This window comes from Heptranchias perlo, chromosome 24 (genome assembly GCF_035084215.1).
Source record: "Heptranchias perlo isolate sHepPer1 chromosome 24, sHepPer1.hap1, whole genome shotgun sequence".
Taxonomy (NCBI): domain Eukaryota; kingdom Metazoa; phylum Chordata; class Chondrichthyes; order Hexanchiformes; family Hexanchidae; genus Heptranchias; species Heptranchias perlo.
The window spans coordinates 7,326,988-7,354,493 of record NC_090348.1 but is presented as its reverse complement, the minus strand read 5'-3'; the positions used below and the strand labels follow the sequence as shown (position 1 = coordinate 7,354,493).

The following is a 27,506-nucleotide window of genomic DNA, read 5'->3' as shown; positions in this document are numbered from 1 at the left end:
AGTAACGCAATAACGATCTCCCCGGCACCGATTTCAGGCTCTCACCTCATCCACTGAGTGGTCAAGATTGGATAAACCATTAGGGGGGGGGGGCTGGATTTGAAGTCACAAGTCACCAGCATACTCGGGGCATCATCTGACACCAAGGAAAAGCAGCAGCTTGTGTCCATCTCATAGTAAAAGCGACAACCTGCACATGTTACTCAGGTTGCAGGGAGAGTTCTCTTTAAAGCTCTGTTAGCTGTCCTTTCACTGTTGATGTCAAGTAGGGTGTGTAGCACCGTGGGATAGCTGATTAAATTCAAAGGGCCTAACGCACTAAAAACCTACACCTCAACATCTTAAACACTGGTCCAACTGAATTGGAAAATATGTACGTTTAAATTCTGATGAAGTTTGCCATTACTGTATGTACACATTTTAAGTCAAAGTCTAATCTGACTCCAGAGTGAAGCAGGACGAGACTCCCTGTGGAGGGTGTAGTCTCACTCCACTTCAGTTTGACACCACAAGTAGTGTAAATCAGGGTGCAGTGTCAAACCTGGTCTACAAAGTGCTCTAGCAGGGAGAGGGTGTGGGGGGAGAGGGTCTTGATTCCCTTGGCTCACTTTTTAAACCCAGCTAACCTCAAGTTAATTGTCCCCCTCCCTGCTTTACAAACATTTACACTTTTAACCGTTGGGAGAGAGCTTTGCGCATTCATGCTTCTAGTCAGTCGCACAGCCCTCTCCTGGGCAGGACTGTTAACAGAGCCAGTCAGAGAGGAGAGCCTGCGTCTGGGTCTGTAACATTCCTGCTCGGTAGAGGGCTGTGCGATTGACTAGACACATGGATGCACAGAGGCGATTGTTCTGCCTGACTGGAAGTGGTCCCAGACCAATGGTTACAGTGTAACCGGCCCACATAAAAATCCAAATTATCTATTGTAATTTAAAAAATAAAACTGTTCTATTGCAATAAAGAAAGACTTGCATTTATATAACACCTTTCACAACCTCAGAACATCCCAAAGCACTTTACAACCAATGAATACTTTCGAGTGTAGTCACTGTTGTAATGTGGGAAACACGACAGCCAATTTATGCACAGCAAGATCCCACAAACAGTAATGTGATAATGACCAGATAATCTGTTTTTAGTGATGTTGGTGGAAGGATAAATATCGGCCAGGACAGTGGGGAGAACTCCCCTGTTCTTCAAATAGTGCCTTGGGATCTTTTTACATCCACCTGAGAGGGATGAACCCACAACCTTCTGACTCGGAGAGCGAGAACGCTACCAACTGAGCCACAGCTGAAACACAGGACTTCCCTTCCGCCAACTCACCTCCACCGAATAATTGAGGGCCGATACTGCAGGGTGCAGCGAGAGATTCTGCAGTGGTTTAATCTGTGGCTTCTCCCAGCCTCTTGCTAACGTCCAGTGGATCATGAGCATGTGATCAGTGAACACCGTCCCAAACACAAGCTGGTTCGGGTCCGGCTTCTCCGCTGAAGTTTGAACCAATTCAATCTCGAGGTCTGTCACCTTGAAGAAAAGATGGAGTAAAAAAATATTAAGGCTAAAAGGAGCAAAGGCGTTAAATCTTTTGAAAAGTTAGTGCGCGCGATATTACATAGAATTCTAGCACAGAAACAGGCCGTTCGGCCCAACTGGTCCATGCCAGCATTTATACTCAAAACAAGCCTCCTCCCACCTTAATTACCTCTTCCCATCCTGCACCCATATCCTTCTATTCCCTTCTCCCTCATGTATGCAGCAAGCCTCCCCTTAAATACAGCAATGCTATCTGCTTCAACCACTCCATGTGACACTGAGTTCCACATTCTCACCACTCTCCGTCTGTAGTAATTATCTCTCTGATCTGATGGTGACTATCTTGTATTTATGCCCCCTTGTTCTGGACTCACCCACAAGTGGAAACAGTTCCTCCACTTCCAACCTATCGAACCCTTCATTAATTTTAAAGGCCTCTATTAGCTCTCCTCTTTTGAGAAAAGAGCCCCAGCCTGTTCAACCTTTCCTCATAGTTACATCCTCTCAGATCTGGCAGTAGCCTTATCAGACTGAACAGTTCACAGCTTTTTTCATAGGTTCTTATCTGGTGATCACAACAAATTAGGAATTATCGCATATAAGGGGTGATTGTAGCACTCCCGGCAGGGATTGGCGGTCACAAAGACTGCACCTCGTGAACCCGGGGCTGGGCGTCCGAGAATTCCTGGGGTGCAGTCCCCTGTGGTCGTCACTCGAAGCGTCAGACGGTGGAATGACCCCTAGGTTTCCCTAGTTTGACCTTGTAGCAACTCAGCTAATGGTCACTGCACGCAGGCGTCCAAACTGGCTGGGCCATGGAGCAGGAAAGTTGTGAAAATTCCCAACACGGGCGAGTTCCCTATCTCAGTCGGGGCGTGGGAAGGGGGAGCCAAGAAGGCCCTGTCCAACAGAGAGGGGAAGGAAAACTCAAGAGTAGCTGCTCTTATCCACTTCCTGAGGGTCAGTTAAACAGCAGCACGGACCCATGCTTGGGACCCCGATACTTGCAAACCCTCTCAAATAGGGTAATTGGGCATAACAGAAAGAAAATCTAAAAGGATGCGCAAAAATAAACTATTATAGGAACAAGCCATTCAGTCCCTTGGGCCTGCTCTGCCATTCAATTAGATCATGGCTGATCTGTATCTTAACTCCATTTACCTTAGCCTCAGCTCCACACCCTCTGATACCCTTACCTAACAAAAATGTATCAATCTCAGTCTTGAAAACTCCAATTGTCTCCAGCTTTCACAGCCTTTTGGGGGAGAGAATTACAGATTTCCAATACCCTGTGTGTGAAAAGCTGCTTCCTGATTTCACTTCTGAATGGCCTGGCTCTAATTTTAAGATGAAGTCCCCTCGATCTTGATTCCCCCACCAGAGGAAATAGTTTCTAGTATATGTACCCAATCGAATCCTTTTAATCATTTTAAACACCTCAATCAGATCACCCCTCAATCTCCTAAACTCAAGGAAATACAAGCCAAGTTTCTGCAACCAGTCCTCATAATTTCACTATTTGTTGGACGGGAAATTAAAAAGTTATGCACAAAGCGAATGTAAACAGGCAGCAAAATAGGTGGACATTTTAAAAGCTACAAAGGAAATTTATTGCAACATATCAATCTGCAAAATGACAACGGTTCACAAGATCAATCAGCTTCATTCTATATGGTATGTGTTTAGTTCCCTTTAGAAATAATTCACATTAGGGGCCGATTTCCGTCATCAGGTGTAGATCAGTTCTAATTTGGTTTGCACTGTTTTAAGACCTGCCTGATTCCTCGGTGCAGATAGCACTCAATTTTCCACTGTATCCCTGTTTGCACAATTATTCTCAATTATTCCAGGTGCAAACTCAAGCGGGTTTATGGGTGACACTACTGGTCGGAGTTGGAAAATTGTGTTGGGGTTTTATCACACCCTGGAAGCGGAGCAAAGGGAATTTTATACCTCACTTGCCTCTCGCTATTGTTCCTGCCCCCCACCATACCAGCACCAAGCACGGGCCGATGTTGCAGCAATCTCGGGCGAGTGCATTTCATCGGTGCCTGGTCAGATGATGCGGAGAAAGCCCGCCGGGCTAAAACAAACGTGAGGCTCTCTGTGTAGGCCTGGGGTCAAAGCCGTGGCCAAGACACCAAAAGGAGGAGGAAGGCCTTTTGTCACCGCTGGGTGATTTCCTCCGCAATGTGGCGGCTGACTGGAGACGCTGTGGTCTCTCGTACTTCACCTTCCACTGGAACTTTCAACAAAGCTTTCGCTAAATAATGCTGCCATTCGACGAGAGGTTAACAGGCAAGCCACCTTCTGCAGATTTAAATCCCAGCCTGTGCCAAGGTTCAAAGATAAAATAAGAATGTAATAAAATAAAGACGATGAAGGTGAAGGTTGAACAGAGCCAGAGCGTACTAACTGTTGGGAAAAGATGCCTCATGTGCTGGAACAATAGGGGAGTAAGTCATACTGACAACGGGAAAGAATAAAGCTTCAAGGTTTGGGGACACCAATAAAAAGGGCGGGATGTAAACGTCATATGGCTTTAACCCGCAGTGAACTGTCCTAACTAACGTACCTTCAATTTGTGATGAAATAAAGATTCTGGGCTTTAAAAAAAATCAAATCGCTAGGCACAATATGGCTGATGATGGCCTATATTTTAATGCTTCACATGTTGCTATTCATGTAATGCCAGTACTTGCTCAGTTGGTAGCACTCTTGCCTCTTGAATCAGAAGACTGTTCTGCTCCAGAGACTTGAGCCCATAATCCTGGCTGATACTTTGGTGCAGTATGGAGGCAGTGCTGCACTGTCAAAGATGCCGTCTTTCGGATGAAAGGCCCGGACTGCCTGCCGACGTGGACGTAAAAGATCCCATGGCATTATCCAAAGGACAGAGGAGTTCTGCTCCTGGTCAATATTCATCCCTCAGCTAACATCACTAAAACAGATTACCCAGTGATTTATCTCATTTGCTGTTTGTAGGACCTTGCTATGGACCAATAGGCTGCCGCATTTAGAAAGAAAGAACTTGCATTTCTATCACGCCTTTTACGACCTCAGGACGTCCCACAGTGCTTTAAAGCCAATGAAGTACTTTTGAAGTGTAGTCACTGTTGTAATGTAGGAAACACAGCAGCCAATTTGCACATAGCAAGGTCCCAAAAACAGCAATGTGATAATGACCAGATAATCTGTTTTAGTGATGTTAGTTGAGGGATAAATACTGGCCTGGACACCGGGGAGAACTCCACTGCTCTTTTTTCAAAATAGTGTCATGGGATCTTTTACGTTCACCTGAGAGGGCAGATGGGGCCTCGGTTTAAGGTCTCATCCAAAAGACAGCACTCCCTCAGTACTGCACTGCAGTGCCAGCCTGGATTTTGTGCTCAAGTCTCTGGAGTGGGACTTGAACCCACAGTCATCTGACTCAGGCGAGAGTGCGACCCACTGAGACACAGCTGACCACACAAAACAAGAAACAGGAGTGATTACACTGCAAAGTACTTCACTGGTTGTGGAGTCTTTTGGGACGTCCTGAGGACATGAAGGGCACTATATAAGTGCAAGTTTTTTTTAGCATTTTTAACCAGATGTATTAAGCTAGAATAGGAAAATACCTTGAGTAAAAGGCAGACAAGCAGTCATTGATAGCTAAACTGGCAAAGGCAGGGGGGCAGTCGGTACTTAAATTGATAACAAACGTGTATTTATTTTGAGAATTAGTCCATTTGGTTTTTGTAGGGTTGGTGCTACATTCTCTGGGCTTTATGGTTCCAAAAACTGCACCAACATGCATATTTACTGACTCAAATAAAATATTATTTTTCTGTAAAGTGTATTATTCAGCAGTGATATCACAGCTGTTATACACAGCACTATGGTGCTTGTATTTTTCCACAGTTCTGAATCTGGTCTTAATATTATAAAATATAAAGCCACCATTTTTCCCACACAAATGGCACGGTGGCATTCGGAATAAAACAGCTAACCAAATCCCCGAGGCGAAAATGACAAAGTTTATAGTACGTGTGACCTTAATACAAAGAGATGGTCACATGTACTAGATATTTTCCAGTTAAACCACCAGAGCAGAAAGACTGCTTTACCTAAATAGAGATCTGATGCTTATAAACTTTGTCATCTTTGCCTCGGGGATTTGGTTAGCTGTTGTTATAGCCTACATTAGTTGCCAGGCACTTTTAAACAATGAGGGGAGCATGTGAAAAGGTTCACTGTTCTGATTGCGTCCTCCCACGCAGACCCTCATCCATCAGGAGTAGATATTGGGAAATCGCAGGTGCACATCAAAGGAATCATGAGGCACGCACGGCCAATTTTCCGATATATGCTTCCAGCAGCTGAGCCTCTAACCCGGAGCAAGCAACCGGAAAAGTTACTCGGATAGTAATTAACAATAAATGTCACTGCCCATTACAATGACCTCCAAGGCAATTATCTATATTTTATGTCTGCATGCACTTCCTATCTGCACAACTTGACTTCCTGTTGTCATGTGTTTGTCACTTTTTCCCTCCATTATAAATTGCTATGTCCACATTTATAGTGGGTTTTGTCTAAGTGGACTCTTTGCCTGGATTGCGTGATCTGGGTTCCTGCAAATCACTCAAAATCCCTTCTGAAATTATTATTACTGCCATTTGCTTCCCTTAGTAACTTAAATGTCTAATGTCCAAAAGAAGAGTTTAAACACAATAAACTCTGACCCCCCCGCCAATTTCCTAATAAGATGATTGAATTTATGCATCAAATTGTCTTTTGTGTCATTAAAGTTTTTACTTGGAGGCCTCAGCCTCTCCAAAAAGCCTGGGGTTGGACTTGATATTTTTGCCCAAATTTGTGACTCTGAACTGAATTTGGATTGTCCAGTCTCAGTCTGTGCAGTGCCAACGATATACCAATACCATTCAGTTTGCCGTCCTGATGGGATATTCTTCTTTAGTTTCTAGCAATTTCTGCTCAAAGGTTTTCAAAATTCTTGGAATACATGCTCGAGGACAAATTTCAAAATCTTTAGTTAGGTAAAATAAATATAGAGAGCTTTTTTCAAACAGAGGGGTTATTTTTATACATGAGTGTAAGTAAAACTGTTGATTACACATCCTTTGCAGCTTTTGTTTTATGTTCTTCAGAAAGCGCATTAAGCTCAGAGACAGTCCCTTACCTTGTTGAATTAGAGTTCATTTTTCAAAATAGAATATTTGAATTTTGAAGCAAATAGCCTCATCTTTCTCAACTGATTATCATTTGTGTTATGTGGACAGTTAGAAAATGGAATCATTCTAATTGCTAATAACTGCCAGACACAGAGTCACACAGAAGAGTTGATTATACCTTAGGGCAGTAACGGAAAACGGGCACCATCCCCCAGTATTACTAAACCCCGGGACCATCCCCCAGTATTACTAAACCCCGGGACCATCCCTCAGTATTACTAAACCCCGGGACCATCCCCCAGTATTACTAAACCCCGGGACCATCCCCCAGTATTACTAAACCCCGGGACCATCCCCCAGTATTACTAAACCCCGGGACCATCCCCCGATATTACCAAACCCCAGGACCATCCCCCAGTATTACCAAACCCCGGGACCATCCCCCAATATTACCAAACCCCGGGACCATCCCCCAATATTACCAAACCCCGGGACCATCCCCCAATATTACCAAACCCCGGGACCATCCCCCAATATTACCAAACCCCGGGACCATCCCCCAATATTACCAAACCCCGGGACCATCCCCCGATATTACCAAACCCCGGGACCATCCCCCGATATTACCAAACCCCAGGACCATCCCCCGATATTACCAAACCCCGGGACCATCCCCCAATATTACCAAACCCCAGGACCATCCCCCAGTATTACCAAACCCCGGGACCATCCCCCAGTATTACCAAACCCCGGGACCATCCCCCAATATTACCAAACCCCGGGACCATCCCCCAATATTACCAAACCCCGGGACCATCCCCCAATATTACCAAACCCCAGGACCATCCCCCGATATTACCAAACCCCAGGACCATCCCCCGATATTACCAAACCCCGGGACCATCCCCCGATATTACCAAACCCCGGGACCATCCCCCGATATTACCAAACCCCAGGACCATCCCCCGATATTACCAAACCCCGGGACCATCCCCCAATATTACCAAACCCCAGGACCATCCCCCAGTATTACCAAACCCCGGGACCATCCCCCAGTATTACCAAACCCCGGGACCATCCCCCAATATTACCAAACCCCGGGACCATCCCCCAATATTACCAAACCCCGGGACCATCCCCCAATATTACCAAACCCCGGGACCATCCCCCAATATTACCAAACCCCAGGACCATCCCCCGATATTACCAAACCCCAGGACCATCCCCCGATATTACCAAACCCCGGGACCATCCCCCGATATTACCAAACCCCGGGACCATCCCCCAATATTACCAAACCCCAGGACCATCCCCAAATATTACCAAACCCCAGGACCATCCCCAAATATTACCAAACCCCAGGACCATCCCCCAATATTACCAAACCCCGGGACCATCCCCCAATATTACCAAACCCCGGGACCATCCCCCAATATTACCAAACCCCGGGATCATCCCCCAATATTACCAAACCCCAGGACCATCCCCCAATATTACCAAACCCCAGGACCATCCCCCAATATTACCAAACCCCAGGACCATCCCCCAATATTACCAAACCCCGGGACCATCCCCCAATATTACCAAACCCCGGGACCATCCCCCAATATTACCAAACCCCGGGACCATCCCCCAATATTACCAAACCCCGGGACCATCCCCCAATATTACTAAACCCCAGGACCATCCCCCAATATTACCAAACCCCAGGACCATCCCCCAATATTACCAAACCCCAGGACCATCCCCCAATATTACTAAACCCCAGGACCATCCCCCAATATTACCAAACCCCGGGACCATCCCCCAATATTACCAAACCCCAGGACCATCCCCCAATATTACCAAACCCCAGGACCATCCCCCAATATTACCAAACCCCAGGACCATCCCCCAATATTACTAAACCCCGGGACCATCCCCCAATATTACCAAACCCCAGGACCATCCCCCAATATTACTAAACCCCAGGACCATCCCCCAATATTACCAAACCCCAGGACCATCCCCCAATATTACTAAACCCCGGGACCATCCCCCAATATTACCAAACCCCGGGACCATCCCCCAATATTACTAAACCCCGGGACCATCCCCCAATATTACCAAACCCCAGGACCATCCCCCAATATTACTAAACCCCAGGACCATCCCCCAATATTACTAAACCCCGGGACCATCCCCCAATATTACCAAACCCCGGGACCATCCCCCAATATTACTAAACCCCAGGACCATCCCCCAATATTACTAAACCCCGGGACCATTCCCCAATATTACCAAACCCCAGGACCATCCCCCAATATTACTAAACCCCAGGACCATCCCCCAGTATTACTAAACCCCGGGACCATCCCCCAATATTACCAAACCCCAGGACCATCCCCCAATATTACTAAACCCCGGGACCATCCCCCAGTATTACTAAACCCCAAGACCATCCCCCAATATTACCAAACCCCAGGACCATCCCCCAATATTACTAAACCCCAGGACCATCCCCCAATATTACCAAACCCCGGGACCATCCCCCAATATTACTAAACCCCAGGACCATACCCCAGTATTACTAAACCCCAGGACCATCCCCCAGTATTACTAAACCCCAGGACCATCCCCCAGTATTACTAAACCCCAGGACCATACCCCAGTATTACTAAACCCCAGGACCATCCCCCAGTATTACTAAACCCCAGGACCATCCCCCAATATTACCAAACCCCAAGACCATTCCCCAATATTACTAAACCCTGGGACCATTCCCCAATATTACCAAACCCCAAGACCATTCCCCAATATTACTAACCCCTGGGACCATCCCCCAATATTACCAAACCCCAAGACCATTCCCCAATATTACTAAACCCTGGGACCATTCCCCAATATTACCAAACCCCAAGACCATTCCCCAATATTACTAAACCCTGGGACCATCCCCCAATATTACCAAACCCCAAGACCATTCCCCAATATTACTAAACCCTGGGACCATTCCCCAATATTACCAAACCCCAAGACCATTCCCCAATATTACCAAACCCTGGGACCATTCCCCAATATTACCAACACTCAGTACTACCCCAAGTGTATCTAAGCTCCACTGTCCCTCCCCAGTACTGTACAGTAATTTACATTATAAATGTGGTCATAGAAATTTTTGATAGAAATATAAAAATAATAGAATGTACGGCTTTAAGATGGGGACTGAATAATGTCTGGATGCCTGGATCCAATATCCCCCACCCCCACCCTGACTTTAACCCCACTTTACCTGAAGACTACACAAGATCGTGACTCTGTGTAATGCCACTGAAGACTGGCTAGTGCCTATGTTAAAAGTTTACTAAATTGAAATAGTACCCCCGATTAAATTCTACAGATGTGTGCAAACTAATGACTAACACTTGGATTAGTTTGGGCACAGGGACTACTGCTTTTAATTTCCGTTTGTCTAATTGCTATGTACATAATCAGGAGCTCAGATAAGATTACAACCAGGAAATCACTAGATGTTATTTAATTGTAATATACACTAACTGGTAATAAACTGTGGATTACTTTTCCGTAAATTGCAGTCATTATGCTGCAATCATTTATCCATCATCATCATCGGACAGCAACTACATAGAACAGCCTGACCATTGATGTTAATCATAACACATTTCCCCAATACCACCACCAAAAAAACACAAGCTACCGAATAAGTAACCAAATTACCCATCAAATGCATGGTTGACAATATAAAAATAACAGGCACATAATGGGTTTTGTCGATCAGGTTTTCATGATATTTCCCAATTTCATGGATGTAATGACAGATAATGTGTCACATGGTCAGTTTCAATGGGTTGAAAACAGAACTGTTTCAACATCAAATTTCCAATCAAATGTAGCACAAAATGGGAGTATGACACACCTCTGTGTGTGTGTGTGTGTGTCAGTACCTGTACGTGCGTCAGTATCTGTAAGTGCATCAGTACCTATGTGTGTGCGTCAGTGTCTTGTGTGCGCGTCAGTGTCTTGTGTGCACATGTGTGAGTACCTGTGTGCGTGTGTCAGTGCTTGTGTGTGTGTACCTGTGTGTGCATCAATATCTGTGTGCGCCAGTACCCGTGTGTGCGCCAGTACCCGTGTGTGCGCCAGTACCCGTGTGTGCGCAGGACACACCAACTTTAAGTTAATGGTGTTGTATTTTCATCACACAACTGTTTCATAGGGATTTTTTCTGGTTGGCCACCGTGATGTTTATCACTTATGCTCTGGAAGATTTCATTTCGTTCTTCCTCTTCCATAAGATTCAAGGTGCTTGAAATTGGGCCGTCCAGCACCCGTTATTTCATCGCTACGCAGCCTCTCGAAGTGCCAAGCTGGCGTCTTGGCTGCGCACGCACGTTTCTAGCGTGACATGCACCAGATGCCATCTTGGTAAAGGTAGTAGCACTTGCACAAATAACGAACGCCGGCAGCATGTAAAGTAAGGAGGAAATGCGTACAGTGTGCAACACTGATTTAAAATGATAGACACAATTTTGGGACTTAGCGCTCCACTCAACGCACAGTCTTAACCCCGACCATCTGAACATGTCTTAGGGTGCCTGAAGGGGCCTTCCACCAGCGCTATTTAAAGGGACCAGGCAGGATTTACAGGTTAGTGGCTGGATTATTGCTTATGGCTGCCCAGACATTTGTAACTGTTATTGGAGGTCTCCTACACATAAATACCAGGCTGAAGAAACATAGCCTAACATTTAGAGCCAGGACGTGCAGGAGTGAAGTTAGGAAACGCTTCTACACGCAATGGGTGGGAGACGTTTGGAACGCTCATCTGCAGACAGCAGTTGATGCTAGCTCACTTGTGAATTTTAAATCTGAGATTTAGATTTCTGTGAACCAAAGGTATTGAGGGATATGGGGCTAAGGTGGGTATATGGAGTTAGGTCACAGGTCCACCATGATCTCATTGAATGGCAGAACAGGCTCGAAGGGCTAAATGCCACTGCCACTTACTGCCTCCTGTTTTGCACCACCTTCTCCTGCAAGAAAGCGGGAGGTGTGTCTGGGTGATGTGCCTATCATAGTTGAATAGCTGCCAGTGTGTGTGGCCTGTGAATTGTGGGTGGGCAGCTTGCAACAGTGGTAATGTGTGAGGGTGAGGGGAAGCATCTGATTGGCAGAGTTGAGTATGGATGGAAAGAGTTTGTTGGTACGTGGGTGTAGTGAGTGGAGCAGTGGATGCGGCTGGTGGTGTAGTTGGTAGGAGACGCCACTTGGCAGCTGACCTCACTCACCTTGACCAGTGGTGTCAAATCACTGAACTTTTTCCTGCACTGCATCCATGTTCGTGATGCTATGCGCCTGGCATTGACTTTGTCCCCCGCTGCCTCCCACCAACTTTTGGGTATATGTCTGGAGGGCCTCTTGCCCCGCCCCCCCCCCCAACCTTGCGGATATAGGATGTCCCTCCTTCTGTCCACCTCTTGTGCCAAGGCCTCCAGTGCATCAGCAGAGAACCTTGGTGCATGCACTCTCACAGGCCTGGTACCAACTCGGATCGGCAGATTGGTGAGGTGTGGCATACAGATTGGATGATGTGGGATTTAGTAGTGCACAACCTTTATTCAATGTTTTAAGATAACTCAACAGCTTGTAAACATAGGGACGGGACCTGCATCCGAGTTTTCCTCCTAGCGATGTCTAATCTCCGCTCAGACAGCAGACTGTTATTTTTAGCCAATATACTACCGACTACCTTTAAGGGATTTTAAGAGACATCCTCCCTTTAAGAGATTGAGCTCCCCCTGCTGGTGGAAAGTGCACGTGTCCTTGAATCCTTGTGTCAGGCCTGGTTTTTAATGACGCTTGCAGGTAAGTGTTCAGGCCGGACGAATGTCTCGTCCTGCCTGTGCAGGAAGCACCGGGCGCAGGTTAGTCGCAGATCGCGCTACCCGCGCCCAGTTTCCGGCCTAATCAAATATAAACCCGCAAGACTTTTTAAGAGGATGCAGGAAAATCAACATCCAATTTTAGGAGCCGTTGAAAATTCCAGGATGTTTGGGGCCTCCAGCAAGCTCCCCAGCCCAGATGTTCCAGGGTCAAGTCAATTGATTCTTTGTAACAAATGGAAGTACACATGTGCAGATCCCCAATGCCCTGACTAGACAGTGATGCAGAACCAACAGTATAACTTGAGTCTGCCTGCTCTATTGCAGTCTAAGCATGTACTGGTTCCTACTGGGCATTGTCCTGTTCTCCAGTCTCAACAGTGTTCAAAACGTATTTTATAGCATCCTTCACGTGTAACATTGGTCCACATACATGTGGTGTCCAGACACTAATCTAGATTCAGGGGCGTACCTTAAATCCGTCAGTACCAGGCTGTGGGAAATTCCCATCAATTCCATGTTTGGCGTCCTACAGAAAGAAAAAGAACAAAAGATGGTAAGTGGATAGAAAATGTACCATGTCAAGCTTCAACCAAAGGAATTCCACTTTTGCTTCAAGAGAACGCAATTCTGAGACATTTGCAACGACACTTGTCGAATCCGTTGAGTAAATCTCCAGGCCCTGCTCACACTGCCCTCCTTCATTCGGAATTACTCAGGATTTGAAGTGACCCACTTTAAGGCCACATACTTTGCCAGTAAATATCGTTCAACAAGAACCCGCTGGAATGTACACAGCAGAATGCATCAAGCAAAACCGTGTAAACCAAAGATCTGCCCTTGACTGTGACAAAAATACATGAACCCACTTGGCCAGAGGATAATGTATGTTACATGTCATTGCAAAATGCCTGGTGTATGAACAAATAGCCTGCCTAATACAGCGGGATACTGGCAATTTTAGGAATCATTTAACAATGTATATGTCTATATACACAAAAATAAATTAAAACTATTATAATTGACAAAATAAATTGAAAGCACAAACACTAATGAGCACATAAAATCTCTAAATATGTCAGTCGCCATAACAATACAATGACCTTGGAGACTTGCACCTGGTGTTTTTATAACAAGGGGAGCATGCATTTATTTATTGAGGACACGCTGCCTTGTCCCAGCTGCTCCCAGTGCAACACATCTTTAGAGAGTCACAGTTAAGTACCTGTTGGGGACGGCAGTAATACAGAGAGGTGGACACGTTCTCCATGGTGAATACGCTGCACATCACTGCTTCATCTGGGCTTTGCTAAAAAATCAACTACCAACCCACCGCCACAGGCTGCTCTGCCCTCTTATTTCAATCGTCTGAATGCTGAATAATTGGTACGTGCTGCGATTGGTGCGAGTATGAGGGACGTTTATTATAAAAAGAGGCTGTGTCGTTTTCTATTTTTTTTAAAACCTGATCTGAATCCATTGCACTGTGCACGTTTGTAAATCTATAATCATTCGGTGTTTAATTTGTGGTTAAATGTAGACAGAGGCAGGACAGGATAGTGAGGGATCATAGAACGAAGGATATTGATTGTAGTTTTTCGAGCTATCAGTTGTGGAAAAACAGAAGTAATCTCTGGGGTACTATAATGGGCAACTCCAGCTTTCTGTTCCAGTTATTATAAAACACTCACTCTTGTTTTGTTGTCCTCCAGACAGCTATTGCATTATACCCTTCGAATGCATTGCACCTTTGGGACTCTGAGTTTCATTTACTCAAGATTACACACATATACAATGCCCAAGGCCACGGTGACCCAACCAGACTAATTTTATTTGATTGATTCTGGGATTTTTATTAGTGTTTTGGGATCGCACTCTGCATTCTCGTTCACTGTCCCACCAAAAACGCAAACCTTTCACAGAAAATATGAAAGAACAAACATCAAATGCAATGGGAGAAAGGCATTTTGGTAACACCTTCTCTCCACCCCTTGAGGGATGAATCTTGGCCAGGACGGAAAGACTTGCATTTCTGTAGCGCCTTTCACAACCACAGGTTGGAGACAAGAGGCCTGAAATTGGGGTATAATGAAAAGTGGGTGTGGAGCTGGCCCCTCGCCAGGTTTTGCACGGCTGATCTCTCTCTTTCTCATTCTAATAGGGTATTCTAATGAGATATCATTCCAAAGCTCATCTTGAGGTGCCTTCCTGAAGTAGAGTCCGATGGTCCAGTTACGCTGCAGAACTTGTGGCCAAGTAAGAAGGCACCTGAAGCACATCCAGGCAGGTGCTGACAGACTCTGGGAGGTCACCTGTTTCTCAGGGACTTTCTACCTATCAGGGTTTACAGTCCTTTATTTGTCTTTGTGTGATTTGAGCTACCATCGAGACATCTACGTGGTATTTAAAAAGAGAGACCCTGCATTTATATAGCAGCTTTCACAACCTCTGGACGTCCCAAAGCACTTCACAGCCAATTAATTGATTTTGAAGTCTAGACGCTGTTGTTACGTAGGAAAATGTGGCAGTCAATTTGTGTACATCAAGATTCCACAAACAGCAAACGACCAGTCAATCTGCTTTGATTGAGGCATGAATGCTCCTGGTCAATATATTATCCCTCAACTATCATCACTAAAACAGATTACCTAGTGACTTATCTCATTTGATGTTTGTAGGACCTTGCTATGGACCAACTGGCTGCCGCATTTAGAAAGAAATAACTTGCATTTATATAGCACCTTTCACAACTTCAGGACGTCCCAAAGCAGTTTACAGCCAATGAAGTATTTTTGAAGTGTAGTCATTGTTGTAATATAGGGAAACACGGCAGCCAATTTGCACACAGCAAGCTCCCACAAACAGCAAAGTGATAATGACCAGATGATCTGTTTTTTTTAGTGATGTTGGTTGAGCGATAAATATTGGCCAAGGGAGAACTTCCCTGCTTTTCTTCGAATGCGAAGAATAGCACAGCACCAAGAGGTGAGAAGTTACTGCCTGCAAAAGCCAATGGGTAAAAATTTAGAATGAAAAAATTGTGGTGATTCACTTCCATGATGTCACTCCTGAATGGGACTTGAAATGACAACTAATGAATTGCTAGTCTAGCACAATAACCAGTATGCTACCGGGAGCAGGGTCCTGCATCTCGGGTCTCGCTCTGAGACCACTTAGCCCCCTTCTGCCCCCTTCAACGTTTGCTTAATCTCTTCCTGCAATCCTTCCAAGTCTTTTTAACTTTGCTAATTGCACTGAAGTTGTCAGCAAGCAATGGACAGCTACAGCATTGGCTGCCCCTTTCTTTGGGAGAGGAGATGCATTTTTTCCAAGTACTTTTGCAGTTTCAGTTTTAAACATTTATTGAGCATCATTATACGTGACTTTAATGGGATATGCCTTTCAATTTGACTGTAGCCTCAACAACAACTTGCATTTATATGGCACCTTTAACTTAGGAAAACGTCCCAATATGCTTTACAGATACGTAATCAGGCAAAGATTGACACCGTGCCAAAGAAGGACATATTAAGAAGGAAGACTTAAAGCTTGGTCAGAGGTAGGTTTTAAGTAGGGTCTCAAAGGAATGGAGAGATGGAGAGGTCATTGCTCATGTTCTCCCTGATGGTCCAAATAGGTACATCCTGAAGTCATTTAGAGATTAATTGTTGAGGGAGGTTTCTATGTTTAGGTGTTAGCCTTGGCTCAGTGGTAGCACTCTTGCCTGTAAGGCAACAAAACTTGCATTTAAATAGCGCCTTTGACATAGTAAAACGTCCCAAGGCGCTTCACAGAAGTGTAATGAACCAAAATTTGACACCGAGCCACATCAGGAAATATTAGGACGGGTGATCAAAAGCTTGGTCAAAGAGGTAGGTTTTAAGGGGCGTCTTAAAAAAGAGAGATGGAGAGGGGGAGAGGTTTAGGGAGTGAATTCCAGAGTTTAGGGCCTAGGCAGCTGAAGGCACAGCCGCCAATGATGGAGCGATAAAATCGGGGATGCCCAAGAGGCCAGAGTTGGAGGAGCACAGAGATCTCGAAGGGTTGCAGGGCTGGAGGAGGTTACAGAGATAGGGAGGAGTGAGACCATAGAGGGATTTGAAAACAAGGATGAGAATTTTAAATTCGAGGCGTTCCCGGAATGGTAGCCAATGTAGGTCAGCAAGCACAGGGGTGATAGGTGAACGGGACTTGGTGCGAGTTAGGATACGGGCAGCAGAGTTTTGGATAAGCTCAAGTTGGAGGGTGCAAGATGGAAGGCCAGCCAGGAGAGCACTGGAATGGATATCAAAGGCATGGATGAGGGTTTCAGCAGCAGATGAGTGAGGCAGGGGCAGAAACGGGCGATGTTTCAGAGGTGGAAGTAGGCGGTGATGGAGAGGCTATGCGGTTGGAAGCTCAGCGCAGGGTCAAATAGGATGCCAAGGTTGTGAACGGTCTGGTTCAGCCTCAGAAAGTGGCCAGGGAGAGAGATGGAGTTGGTAACAGGACACTGAACTCAATCTGGCATGAAAAGAAAGGAAAGTTTCTGCCCTTTCAGTTTAAATAATGTTGCATTCTATTTGGAACTCGAAAGTCAAGAACAGAAAGAGAGGAAAATTAAATCTGCCTGCAAGAAAATTTGGTTATACACAAATGTGTGTGATGCTGTAGATTAAAATGCAGTTAGGCAAAAACATGTGACTCTCGTCATATGGCCAATAAACAAAATTGTTCTGTCCCTCATCCAAAAATCGCAGATATGTAGGAAATCGGAATGGTGCATAACCAGTGAAGTTGTACAGTTCACAAGTAACCTCGCTTGCACAAAGCCACCCCAGATTTTAAATAGTTTCCATGTCATAAAATAATGCCTGCTTAACAGAAATTCTTTCAATCACATACATTTGGGGGAGGGGGGAACATAAGGGCAATTGCCCATGCTAAAAAAAGAAATTAATTAAGGGGATTCTATAAAATCTGAGAAATATTTAAAGCAGTGAATGACTCGGGGCTATGGAGTGGGATCAGTTTTTGGTTTGCTTTTGCAAAGAGCCAGCAGATGAGTGTACTTTTCTGGTGACTACACTGTTGCTGCTTTGCACCGGAATTTATGTTATGACATTCCCAACTAAAACGCTAAAGCAATAAGCACATTCCTCCTAATTATTTGATAAAAATTACTTTCTATTTCCTTTCTCAAGTTCAATCTTGCATTGAGTTTTAAAACTTCCTTCTTTGCCTCCCTGACTTGAAAAAGCACCTGTTGATTGTATACTGTTGCACTAACAATTCTGTTTTATCAACAAACCTCATCAAGACAATGATACTCAGGAACGGTTCCTCCAATTTCCCTTAGCCGTCATTGGAAGTAGACATGGGTACAATCCTTGCTAGCATTGGCTGAATCCCCATCATTCAACCAATGTATACAGTTTGCTAACTATTTGGATGGATCACTTTTTAAAAAATTCATTCATGGGATGTGGGCGTCACTGGCAAGGCCAGCATTTATTGCCCATCCCTAATTGCCCTGGAGAACATGGTGGCGAGCTACCTTCTTGAACTGAGCGGCTTGCTAGGCCGTTTCAGAGGGCAGTTAAGAATCAACCACTTTGCTGTGGGTTTGGAGTCACATACAGCCCAGACCGGGTAAGGACGGCAGGTTTCCTTCTCTAAAAGACATTAGTGAACCAGATGGGTTTTTATGACAATCCAGTAGTTTCATGGTCACCATTACTGATACTAGCTTTTTATTCCAGATTTTTATGTAATTAACTGATTTTAAATTCCCCAGCTGCCGTGGCAGAATTTGAACTCATATCTCCAGATTGTTAATCCAGGCCTCTGGATTACTAGTCCAGTGACATATCCCCTATGCTACCATACCTGTACATATCATTTAAGGATATCTCAATAAATGAAGTGAATTGAAGGAATGGCGGATGGATTTTAATACAGATCAGTCCAAGTTAATACAGAGTGGTGTATCAGCACAATTCATGGGTGAACATTGGAAAACTTGGAAACAGGAAAGATTTTCTGGCCTCCTGTGGCAATGCTCAGAGGTCGTCTGGGGTCTGAAGCACGGCAAACATGTTTAGCTGCTAAAATACAGCTGTGTTTAACCTGGCCTGTCCCTTTAAGACCATTGCTCATGTTCTCCCTGTTGGTCCAAATAGGTACATCCTGAGGACATTTAGAGATTATTGTTGAGGGAGGTTTCTGTGCTAAGGTGTCAGCCGTGGCATCACTCTCTCCTGTCTGAAGGTTGTAGGTTCAAGTCCCACTCCAGAGACTTGAGCACAAAATCCAGGCTGATGCTCCAGTGCAGTACTGAGAGAGTGCTGCACTGTTGGAGGTGTCGTCTATCAGATGAGACGTGAAACCAAGGTCCCGTCTGGCCTCTCAGGTGGATGTGAAAGATCCCAGGATGCTACTTCGAAAAAGAGCAAGTGTCCTGACCAATATTCGGTCTCTCCTCAAGGACAGGAGCCAGGAATTTACTAACAGTTGCAAATTTACAGAAAGAAAACTTCCATTTCTATATGCCTTTCAGGACGTCCCAAAACACCAATATTTATCCCTCTACCAACATCACTAAAATCAGGTCATCCGGTCATTGCTGTCTGTGACACGTTGCTGTGCGTAAGTTGGATGCCTCATTTCCTTACATTTCACAGTGACTACACACAAGCACTTTATTGGCTGTAAAGCTGTTTGGGACGTCCTGAAAGGCGCTATATAAATGGAAGTTCTTTCTTTCTGTGGATTTGCAACAGCTTGTAAGTTCTTGGCTCCCATTCTTGAGGAGAGACCAAGTCATCAAGATCGGAAAAACCTGCAGGAAATGACTGGCTTTTGGGGGTTTTTTCTATACTCTTGACCCTTTGAAATGTGACAGGTGGTGCTAGCAAGGCTTTTAGATAGATTGTATTATTTCAATGTAGGCACAAACAGCCACCTGCGACATGGCAACACATAATGAGAAGTACAAAAGCAGTCAAACCAGCAGCACTAGGATCAAATCCAAAGTGGCATTGTGCCACTTCAGCTTTCCACCGGTCGTGACATGCGATTGATTCCGTGATCCCATGCCACCAGCAGGAAGCAGCACGTAGGAGCACATCACGAGAATACACAGGCAAACCATCGTGATTTTGCTCCATAATGGATGTAAAGTCAAGGAGGGAGACCCACGATGCCCTCCCTGTGAACATCGCTCCTCACTGGGAGCGTGGAATCGGCCCGATTATGTGGTCATTTGCAATGGGTAAGGCGGTGTAGCTCTGGGTTCCCTATTTTTAAAAGCACATCAAGTTACTGGAGACACCTTGGCCCAACCTGTTTCCCAATTACACAACAATGTATAACTCTGTTCAGTTCAACAAAACGGGCATGCCTCTCCAGCACCACACATTCCATGTGAACGATCTACATTCCAGGTCAGAACTCTGCTGTCTCCTTACTGCTACACACATATCACTTAATATTCTAGTGTCTTCATCAGACGATTTATCCTTTTATAAAAAAAAACCCACACACACTCTTTGTCTTTCGGATGAGGCGTTAAAACGAGGCCCCACCTGCCCTCTCAGGTGGACGTAAAAGAGCCCATGGCGCTATTTCGAAGAAGAGCAGGGGAATTCTCCCCTGGCCAATATTTATCCTTCAATCAACATCATTAAAAGAGATTGGGCCAGATTTTGCTGGAGTGGGGCATCTCGCGTGCCCCTTTAGTTAGACTTACGATTGCACGATTACGTTTTAAAACATTTTTGTCCACAAAGTTGCTGGAAGTGCGAGCTGATAACGGTGCAGCACAGGCAACAGGATATCTGGGACATCAGTGAACAACAGGACCAACAGTGTATCTCCTTAAACAATGACATTAAAGGATTGAGAAATAAACAGAGGACAAACTGAGAATGAGGGTGAATTCAATGTCAAATCAGGTACAGAAAGAGAAATAAAGAGGAAAGAAAGGCTGGATTACGAGAGAGAGAAAAGAGTCAGAAGGGAAAAGTAAGAAAACATTTAAAAATTAACAATCTGACATTTTTAAAATCTCCTAAAATAATTCACTTCCTGAAGGAATGAGACTCCTCGCTTTTAATTGTTTACTTTCTGGGCAAGAGAGGTTGATTGGCAGCCATTAACAATTATCACATTGTTAATTATCACGCTGGTAATTACCTTAATTAACTTTCTATGGCGAGTTTAATGAGCATTAAATGCGGAAATGCAGCAAATTCTTGAAAATCGCAGGGCGGTTAAGCCGAGATGCCGTTTTCGCTAAGCTGTAAAGCACTTTGGGACGTCCTAAGGTTGTGAAAGGCACTATATAAATGCAAGTTCATTCTTTCCAAGATTTTTTTTTCTCTCAAGCGGTATTTCCTATTTTCTCATTGATCCAGCAAAAAAAAATGTACATTTCTCAATTAACCTGTCACAAAAAAAAGTGTGCCTCTAATTTATAAATACACACCTCCACTGACTTCTCAAATATTAAAAAGTATTTCAGGAGGAGGAAGAAGAATGACAAACAGCAGCTCTCGGCCAGTCATAACTGGGAGCCGTTAGCTCCAGTAATATAATCTGCCCTTCAGAGGTTGGGAATCTGTGCTAGAAATACACTAAGAGGCTCAGAGTGGGGGGAGAGAGTCGGCAGGGAATGCTGTGCAATCACAAAGGGGGTCTGCAGCTTCCACATCCGACGCATGGCTGTGGACACTGCACAGGAATTGAGATCCTTTTTTTGGTTTAAGTAAGCATTATTTTTAAAATTATTTTTGCACGAAAGCACACGGGCAGGCATGATTTTTTTTTTTTGCACTATTAAAATGACACCTAAACCAGTCAAATTATTCTGCACCCCTTAACCAGATTTCAACATTGTTAAAAATTCTGACTTCCCCCCCCCCGCTCCCCTCCCTTTAACAGGAGGAACCCCTTTAAATTGAATCGTGCACCCTTGCCCGGGAACCTTTTCTTGAAATCACGCGATCCAAATCCATTAATACTTATGCCAGATGCAATTGCGATAAGGGAAATACACTGCACACTTACCTCCATCCAGACAGGTTTTTTTTTTCCCCCCAGTGCTTGCTTTCGTGGATTCTGCAGATAGGAAATTATTTTAAAATGTGATTGTATCACTGTCAACAGCACTAAAAACAAAACGGGATCCCAGGGAGGGTCGGTCCACAACCGGAGTAGTGGAAATGGACACGTTTGCAGCAGCTGTGGTGGATTTCCCCTTTATTTAAGGTGGCTCAGACCTGCCCTTCATTGCATCAGCCAAGAGAGGGCATCGGCCTCTTTGCGTCAGCAGCCCCAGTGTACACAGGCATCCTCCCCCAGCTCGCATTAACTTCTCGCCTCGCCAAATCTCTGCGTGCACTCTGTGTTCCCAAATGTTTGCTGAACCGACGTCACTTATAGAATAAAAAAAAAACACAGTTAAATGAACGATTATTTTTTTTTGTGTGTTTGGAAAAAGCGAGAGTACTGCGAGTTCAAACGTGCTATCACATGTTGCAAAAACCACACCAAAGATCTTTTTATTTTGTTCGCGGAATGCGGGGGTGAAGCCACATTTATCGCGGATCCCCAGATGCCCCGGGGTGTTAGTGGCTCCCAAGGCCACTTCAGAGGGCGTTTGGAGTCAATCACATCTAAAAGAAAGATGTTGCATTTATGGGGGGAGAGTAGGGGAGTGGGGCTAATTGGATAGCTTTCAAAGGGCTTCCTTCTGTGCTATATGATTTTATGATTTATATAAGCACCTTTCACACTCTCAGGACGCCCCAAAGTGCTTTACAACCAATGAAGTACTTTTTTGAGGTGAAGTCACTGTTGTAATGTAGGAAAGACAGCAGTCAATTTGCGTACAGCGAGATCCCACAAATACCAATGTGATAACAACCGGATAATCTGTTTTTGGTGGTGATGGTTGAGAGATAAATGTTGGGCCAGGATACTGGGAGATCTTCTCTGCTCTTCTTCGAATAGTGCCATGGGATCTTTTAAATCCACCTGAGAGAGCAGATGGGACCTCAGGTTAATATCTCAATGGAAAGACAGCACCTCCGACAGTGCAGCACTCCCTCTGTGCTGCACTGGAATGCCAGCTTAGTTGATGTGCTCAAGTCTCTGGGGTGGGACTTGAGCCCAAAACCTTCCGACTCAGAGGCATGAGTGCTACCCACTGAGCCACAGCTTACACGTGACAAGGTTCAAACAGAGTCGCATGTAGGCCAGACCAGGTAAGGACAGCAGGTTCCCCTCCCTGAAGGACATTAGTGAACCAGTTGGGTTTTTAAGACAATCCAGCAGCTTCCCTGGTCATTTTTTTCTAGTGCCAGCCCACAAATTACCAGATTTATTGAATTCATTTTTATTTATATGAAGGCTTTATAGAAATAATCTTCTACAGACTTTAGTTACATGGATAGACTGGAGAAGCTGGGGTTGTTCTTCTTGGAACAGAGAAGGTTGCGAGGAGATTTGATAGAGGTATTCAAAATCATGAAGGGTCTAGACAGAGTAGATAGAGAGAAACTGTTCCCATTGGCAGAAGGTCAAGAACCAGAGGATGTAGATTTAAGGTGATTGGCAAAAGAACCAATGGCGACATGAGGAAAAACTTTTTTACACAGCGAGTGGTTAGGATCTGGAATGGACTGCCCGAGGGGGTGGTGGAGGCAGATTCAATCATGGCTTTCAAAAGGGAACTGGATAAATACTTGAAAGGAAAAAATTTGCAGGGCTACGGGGATAGAGAGGGGGAGTGGGACTAGCTGGATTGCTCTTGCATAGAGCCGGCACGGACTCGATGGGCCGAATGGTCTCCTTCCGTGCTGTAACCTTTCTATGATTCTATGATTATATGAAATGCAAGCCTGAGTGACATTCATGGCAAATCCTTCAGCCACCTTAGCCCTACTATCGGGAACTTCCTACCTATATCCCTCTACCCCATCACTGCTCTCTCCACCTTTAAAAAGCTTCTCAAAACCCATTGTTCGACTAAGCTTTCGGTCAGCTCCCTAACTCTCGCACCATGGCGTGACATCCATTCCTTTAATCTTTGTTTCTTCTTCTTCTCCCCATGTAAAGGGCCTTGGGACATCTCCTACATTAAAGACTTTACATAAATGCAAGTTGTTGTTGTTAAAAGAACAGATCTGAGTGGGCCCAGAGGCCATGCACATCTCTGGAGTGTAGTGATTACTGTTACTGGACTAATAATCCAGCAAAAGTGACTTCAAATCCCACCATGACGATCTGAATTTGAATTCAATTTTTAAAATCTGGAAATAAAAAGTCGTAAAAACCCAACTGGTTCACTAATGTCCTTTAGGGAAGGAAACCTGCCGTCCTTACCTGGTCAGACCTATATGTGACTCCAGTCACACACCGACACGGTTGACTCTTAACCGCCCTCTGAAGTGACCTAGCAAGCCCATCAGTTCTACCAAAAAAGAGCAACTAGGGATGGGCAATAAATGCCAGCCTTGCCAGCAAGGCCCACTTCCCGAGAATGAATTTAAAGGCGTGCACGAGCAGCGATGAATGAACAGTAAAGTGTCAGAAAGCTCAATACATGTCAACACACTTGACATGCGGGGGCGGAGAGAAAAGTTGGTGCTAGAGAGTGATGGGGGGAGACCAAGTAATGTGAGGGGAGGTGGAAGAGAGACTGACACAGTGAGATGCATATCTTGTAATTGTAATGTAAGAGCTGCTTTAACGTCTCCTTTGGATCCTAGGCTGTTAGGATGGGTGTATGTGCGACCTGTTAGCAGTCAAACCCGTAGATGAGCCTCACCTGGCATATTTTCTTAATGTATTAATTAGCAATCAGATTTCCCAGGGGCTTAAAGGGGAGGGAAAGTTTAGGAGGTTTCTGTTTTTGTTTTAAAATACTCCCCCATTTTATAAAGAAGAATTTACTCGCCAGAATGTTACTATCAATGGCGAGCCATGGATCAGGTCTGCCTCCCTGCCTTGGTGTCCATGTGTGTCCCAGAGCAGCTCCAGAGTGTCCAGAGTGTCCCAGAGGCTCCTGCAGTTCCAGGTCTGGCCGAAGTTACAGGCCTCAGGATGAGGCCTGTAACTTCGACCAGACCTGGAACTGCGGGAGCCTGGGTAATCATGCTACTGGCTGGGAAACCTGGATATGAAACTCCCGCCCGAGTTAATGACTGAGTTCATTAATTGGTGTTTCTCCAGCAGATTTGGCAACACATTTAAAACCTTGGAAACAATGTGTTGGAAAGTTGAAACCTGCATTCCCAACAGGCAAACATGTCTACACAAGCAATTAAGAAAGGATGTACTTGCCATAGAGGGAGTGTAGCGAAGGTTCACCAGACTGATTCCTGGGATGGCAGGGCTGTCGTGTGAGGAGAGATCGGGTCGACTCGGCCTGTATTCACTTAGAGTTTAGAAGAATGAGAGGAGATCTCATTGAAACGTATAAAATTCTGACAGGGCTAGACAGACTGGATGCAGGGAGGATGTTTCCTCTGGCTGGGGGGGTCTAGAACGAGGGGTCACAGTCTCAGGATACGGGGTAGGACATTTAGGACTGAGATGAGGAGAAATTTCTTCACTCAGAGGGTGGTGAACCTGTGGAATTCTCTACCACAGAAGGCTGTGGAGGCCAAGTCACTGAACATATTTAAGGAGATAGATAGATTTCTAGACACAAAAGGCATCAAGGGGTATGGGGAGAGAGCAGGAATATGGTGTTGAGGTAGAGGATTAGCCATGATCATATTGAATAGCGGAGCAGGCTCGAAGGGCCGAATGGCCTACTCCTGCTCCTGTTTTCGATGTTTCTATGCTTCTATGTAGCTATAATTTCCAATATAACAGAACTTCACCTTGGGGAGATTCCACACAAAGTGAAATAAGTAACAACAGCAAACTGCAGGAAGAATGTTGAGGGAAACCATTGGAAATAATACAGGGACTTCTAAAAAATGTTTCAAAAAGGCAAATAGAGAACTAAAACCAGATATTGTTTCATAAGATGAATACAGCAGTAAAACATTCTTCCAGTGTTACGACAGCAAAAGGAGAATTGAGATCTCTTGATGATGCAACAGGATTTAAACTGAGGATGAACTAAAACTGGTTAATTTACTAAATTATCCCCCCAGTTTCTGCAGGTCCTTTCCCTGGGATCACAAAATTAGCCCCTTTGTCAAAGATTTTCTGGAAAGTTATGTACGCTGCATCACGTGGGATATCACTTCTCTGTTTGACTTTGAACTGGTCCACGATGATTCGAACGGTTGGACTCATCTTAGTGATTTATATCGTACAGTAACACTCGCAAACATTTGGATAACTACACCTAAAAGTTATCCTGGTTATTGGTCAGAAACAACTACATCTCGGAATTCAAGAGCTAAGGGGCAAAATGACATACTCAAGGGATGGCTCCTAATTCCTGATATGCGCTCCCGATGTCTGAAACTCCACTCCGGGAGAGCAAATTCATAAAATTACCCCTTCAGACTTGTCTTCTCCACTATCTTCAAATCGAAATCATCAATCAGGATTTCAACTCATGGTCCTATACAAAGAATCTTTAATCAACTGTTTTTTGTAATTTATTGGATTAATTCAAAATTAAATACAGTTACAACACCGTGATCATTCCGTTATACCATACAATCAATCATTCCTTTACCAGATATTAGCTTCAGAAACTAAAGTTCAATTTGACCTCTATTAATCTACTGAACTTCAAAAACTGGTTAAAAATACCATCCTTCAATTTCCACAAACCCTTAAAATGTTCTTTTAGTCTATATTTGAAATACTCTTTCAGGTTTATCCTTTACCCCTTATAAGACAGTTGTAAACAATTTTACAACACCAAGTTATAGTCCAACAAATTTATTTTAAATTCCACAAGCTTTCGGAGGCTTCCTCCTTCCTCAGGTGAACGGTGTGGAAATGAGATTTTCGAATCCTTCGCATTTGAAAATCACAGAACAATGCCTGGTGATTACTGCCCGTTGCCAAGGCAATCACAGTGAGCAGACAGAAAGGTGTCACCTAAAAGGCCACCGAATATACAAACCCCCCAAAAAAAAGAGAGAGAGAGAAGGAAGACAGTCAATGACCCGTTATATTAAAAACAGATAACATTTGTTCGCTGGTGGGGTTACGTGTAGTGTGACATGAACCCAAGATCCCGGTTGAGGCCGTCCTCATGGGTGCGGAACTTGGCTATCAATTTCTGCTCGACGATTTTGCGTTGTCATGTGTCTCGAAGGCCGCCTTGGAGTATGTTTACCCGAAGGTCGGTGGCTGAATGTCCATGACTGCTGAAGTGTTCCCCGACAGGGAGAGAACCCTCCTGTTTGGCGATTGTTGCGCGGTGTCCGTTCATCCGTTGTCGCAGTGTCTGCATGGTCTCGCCAATGTACCATGCTCTGGGGCATCCTTTCCTGCAACGTATGAGGTAGACAACGTTGGCCGAGTCACAGGAGTATGAACCGTGCACCTGGTGGGTGGTGTCCTCTCGTGTGATGGTGGTATCTGTGTCGATGATCTGGCATGTCTTGCAGAGGTTACCGTGGCAGGGTTGTGTGGTGTCGTGGACGCTGTTCTCCTGAAAGCTGGGTAATTTGCTGCGAACGATGGTTTGTTTGAGTTTGGGTGGCTGTTTAAAGGCGAGTAGTGGAGGTGTGGGGTTGGCCATAGCGAGGTGTTCGTCATCATTGATGACATGTTGAAGGCTATGGAGAACATGGCGTAGCTTCTCCGCTCCAGGGAAGTACTGGACGACGAAGGGTACTCTGTTGGTTGCGTCCCGTGTTAGTCTTCTGAGGAGGTCTACGCGATTTTTCACTGTGGCCCGTCGGAACTGTCGATCGATGAGTCGAGCATCATATCCCGTTCTTAC

General features: G+C 44.9%; 1 protein-coding gene across 1 annotated transcript in view; it reads right to left on the bottom strand.

The window, feature by feature from the left end:
• The window catches only part of bcat1 (branched chain amino-acid transaminase 1, cytosolic), a 60,617-nt gene extending 38,663 nt beyond the window's left edge, over positions 1-21,954 (bottom strand). Inside the window, exons 1-3 of the mRNA XM_068004703.1 lie at positions 21,644-21,954; positions 13,068-13,124; positions 1,327-1,527 (exon numbers count right to left, since the gene is read on the bottom strand). Of these exons, the coding sequence (XP_067860804.1) occupies positions 1,327-1,527; positions 13,068-13,124; positions 21,644-21,649 (264 nt within the window). The 5' untranslated portion in view covers positions 21,650-21,954. The remainder of the gene's footprint in view (positions 1-1,326; positions 1,528-13,067; positions 13,125-21,643) is intronic.
• Positions 21,955-27,506: the final 5,552 nt, after the last annotated feature.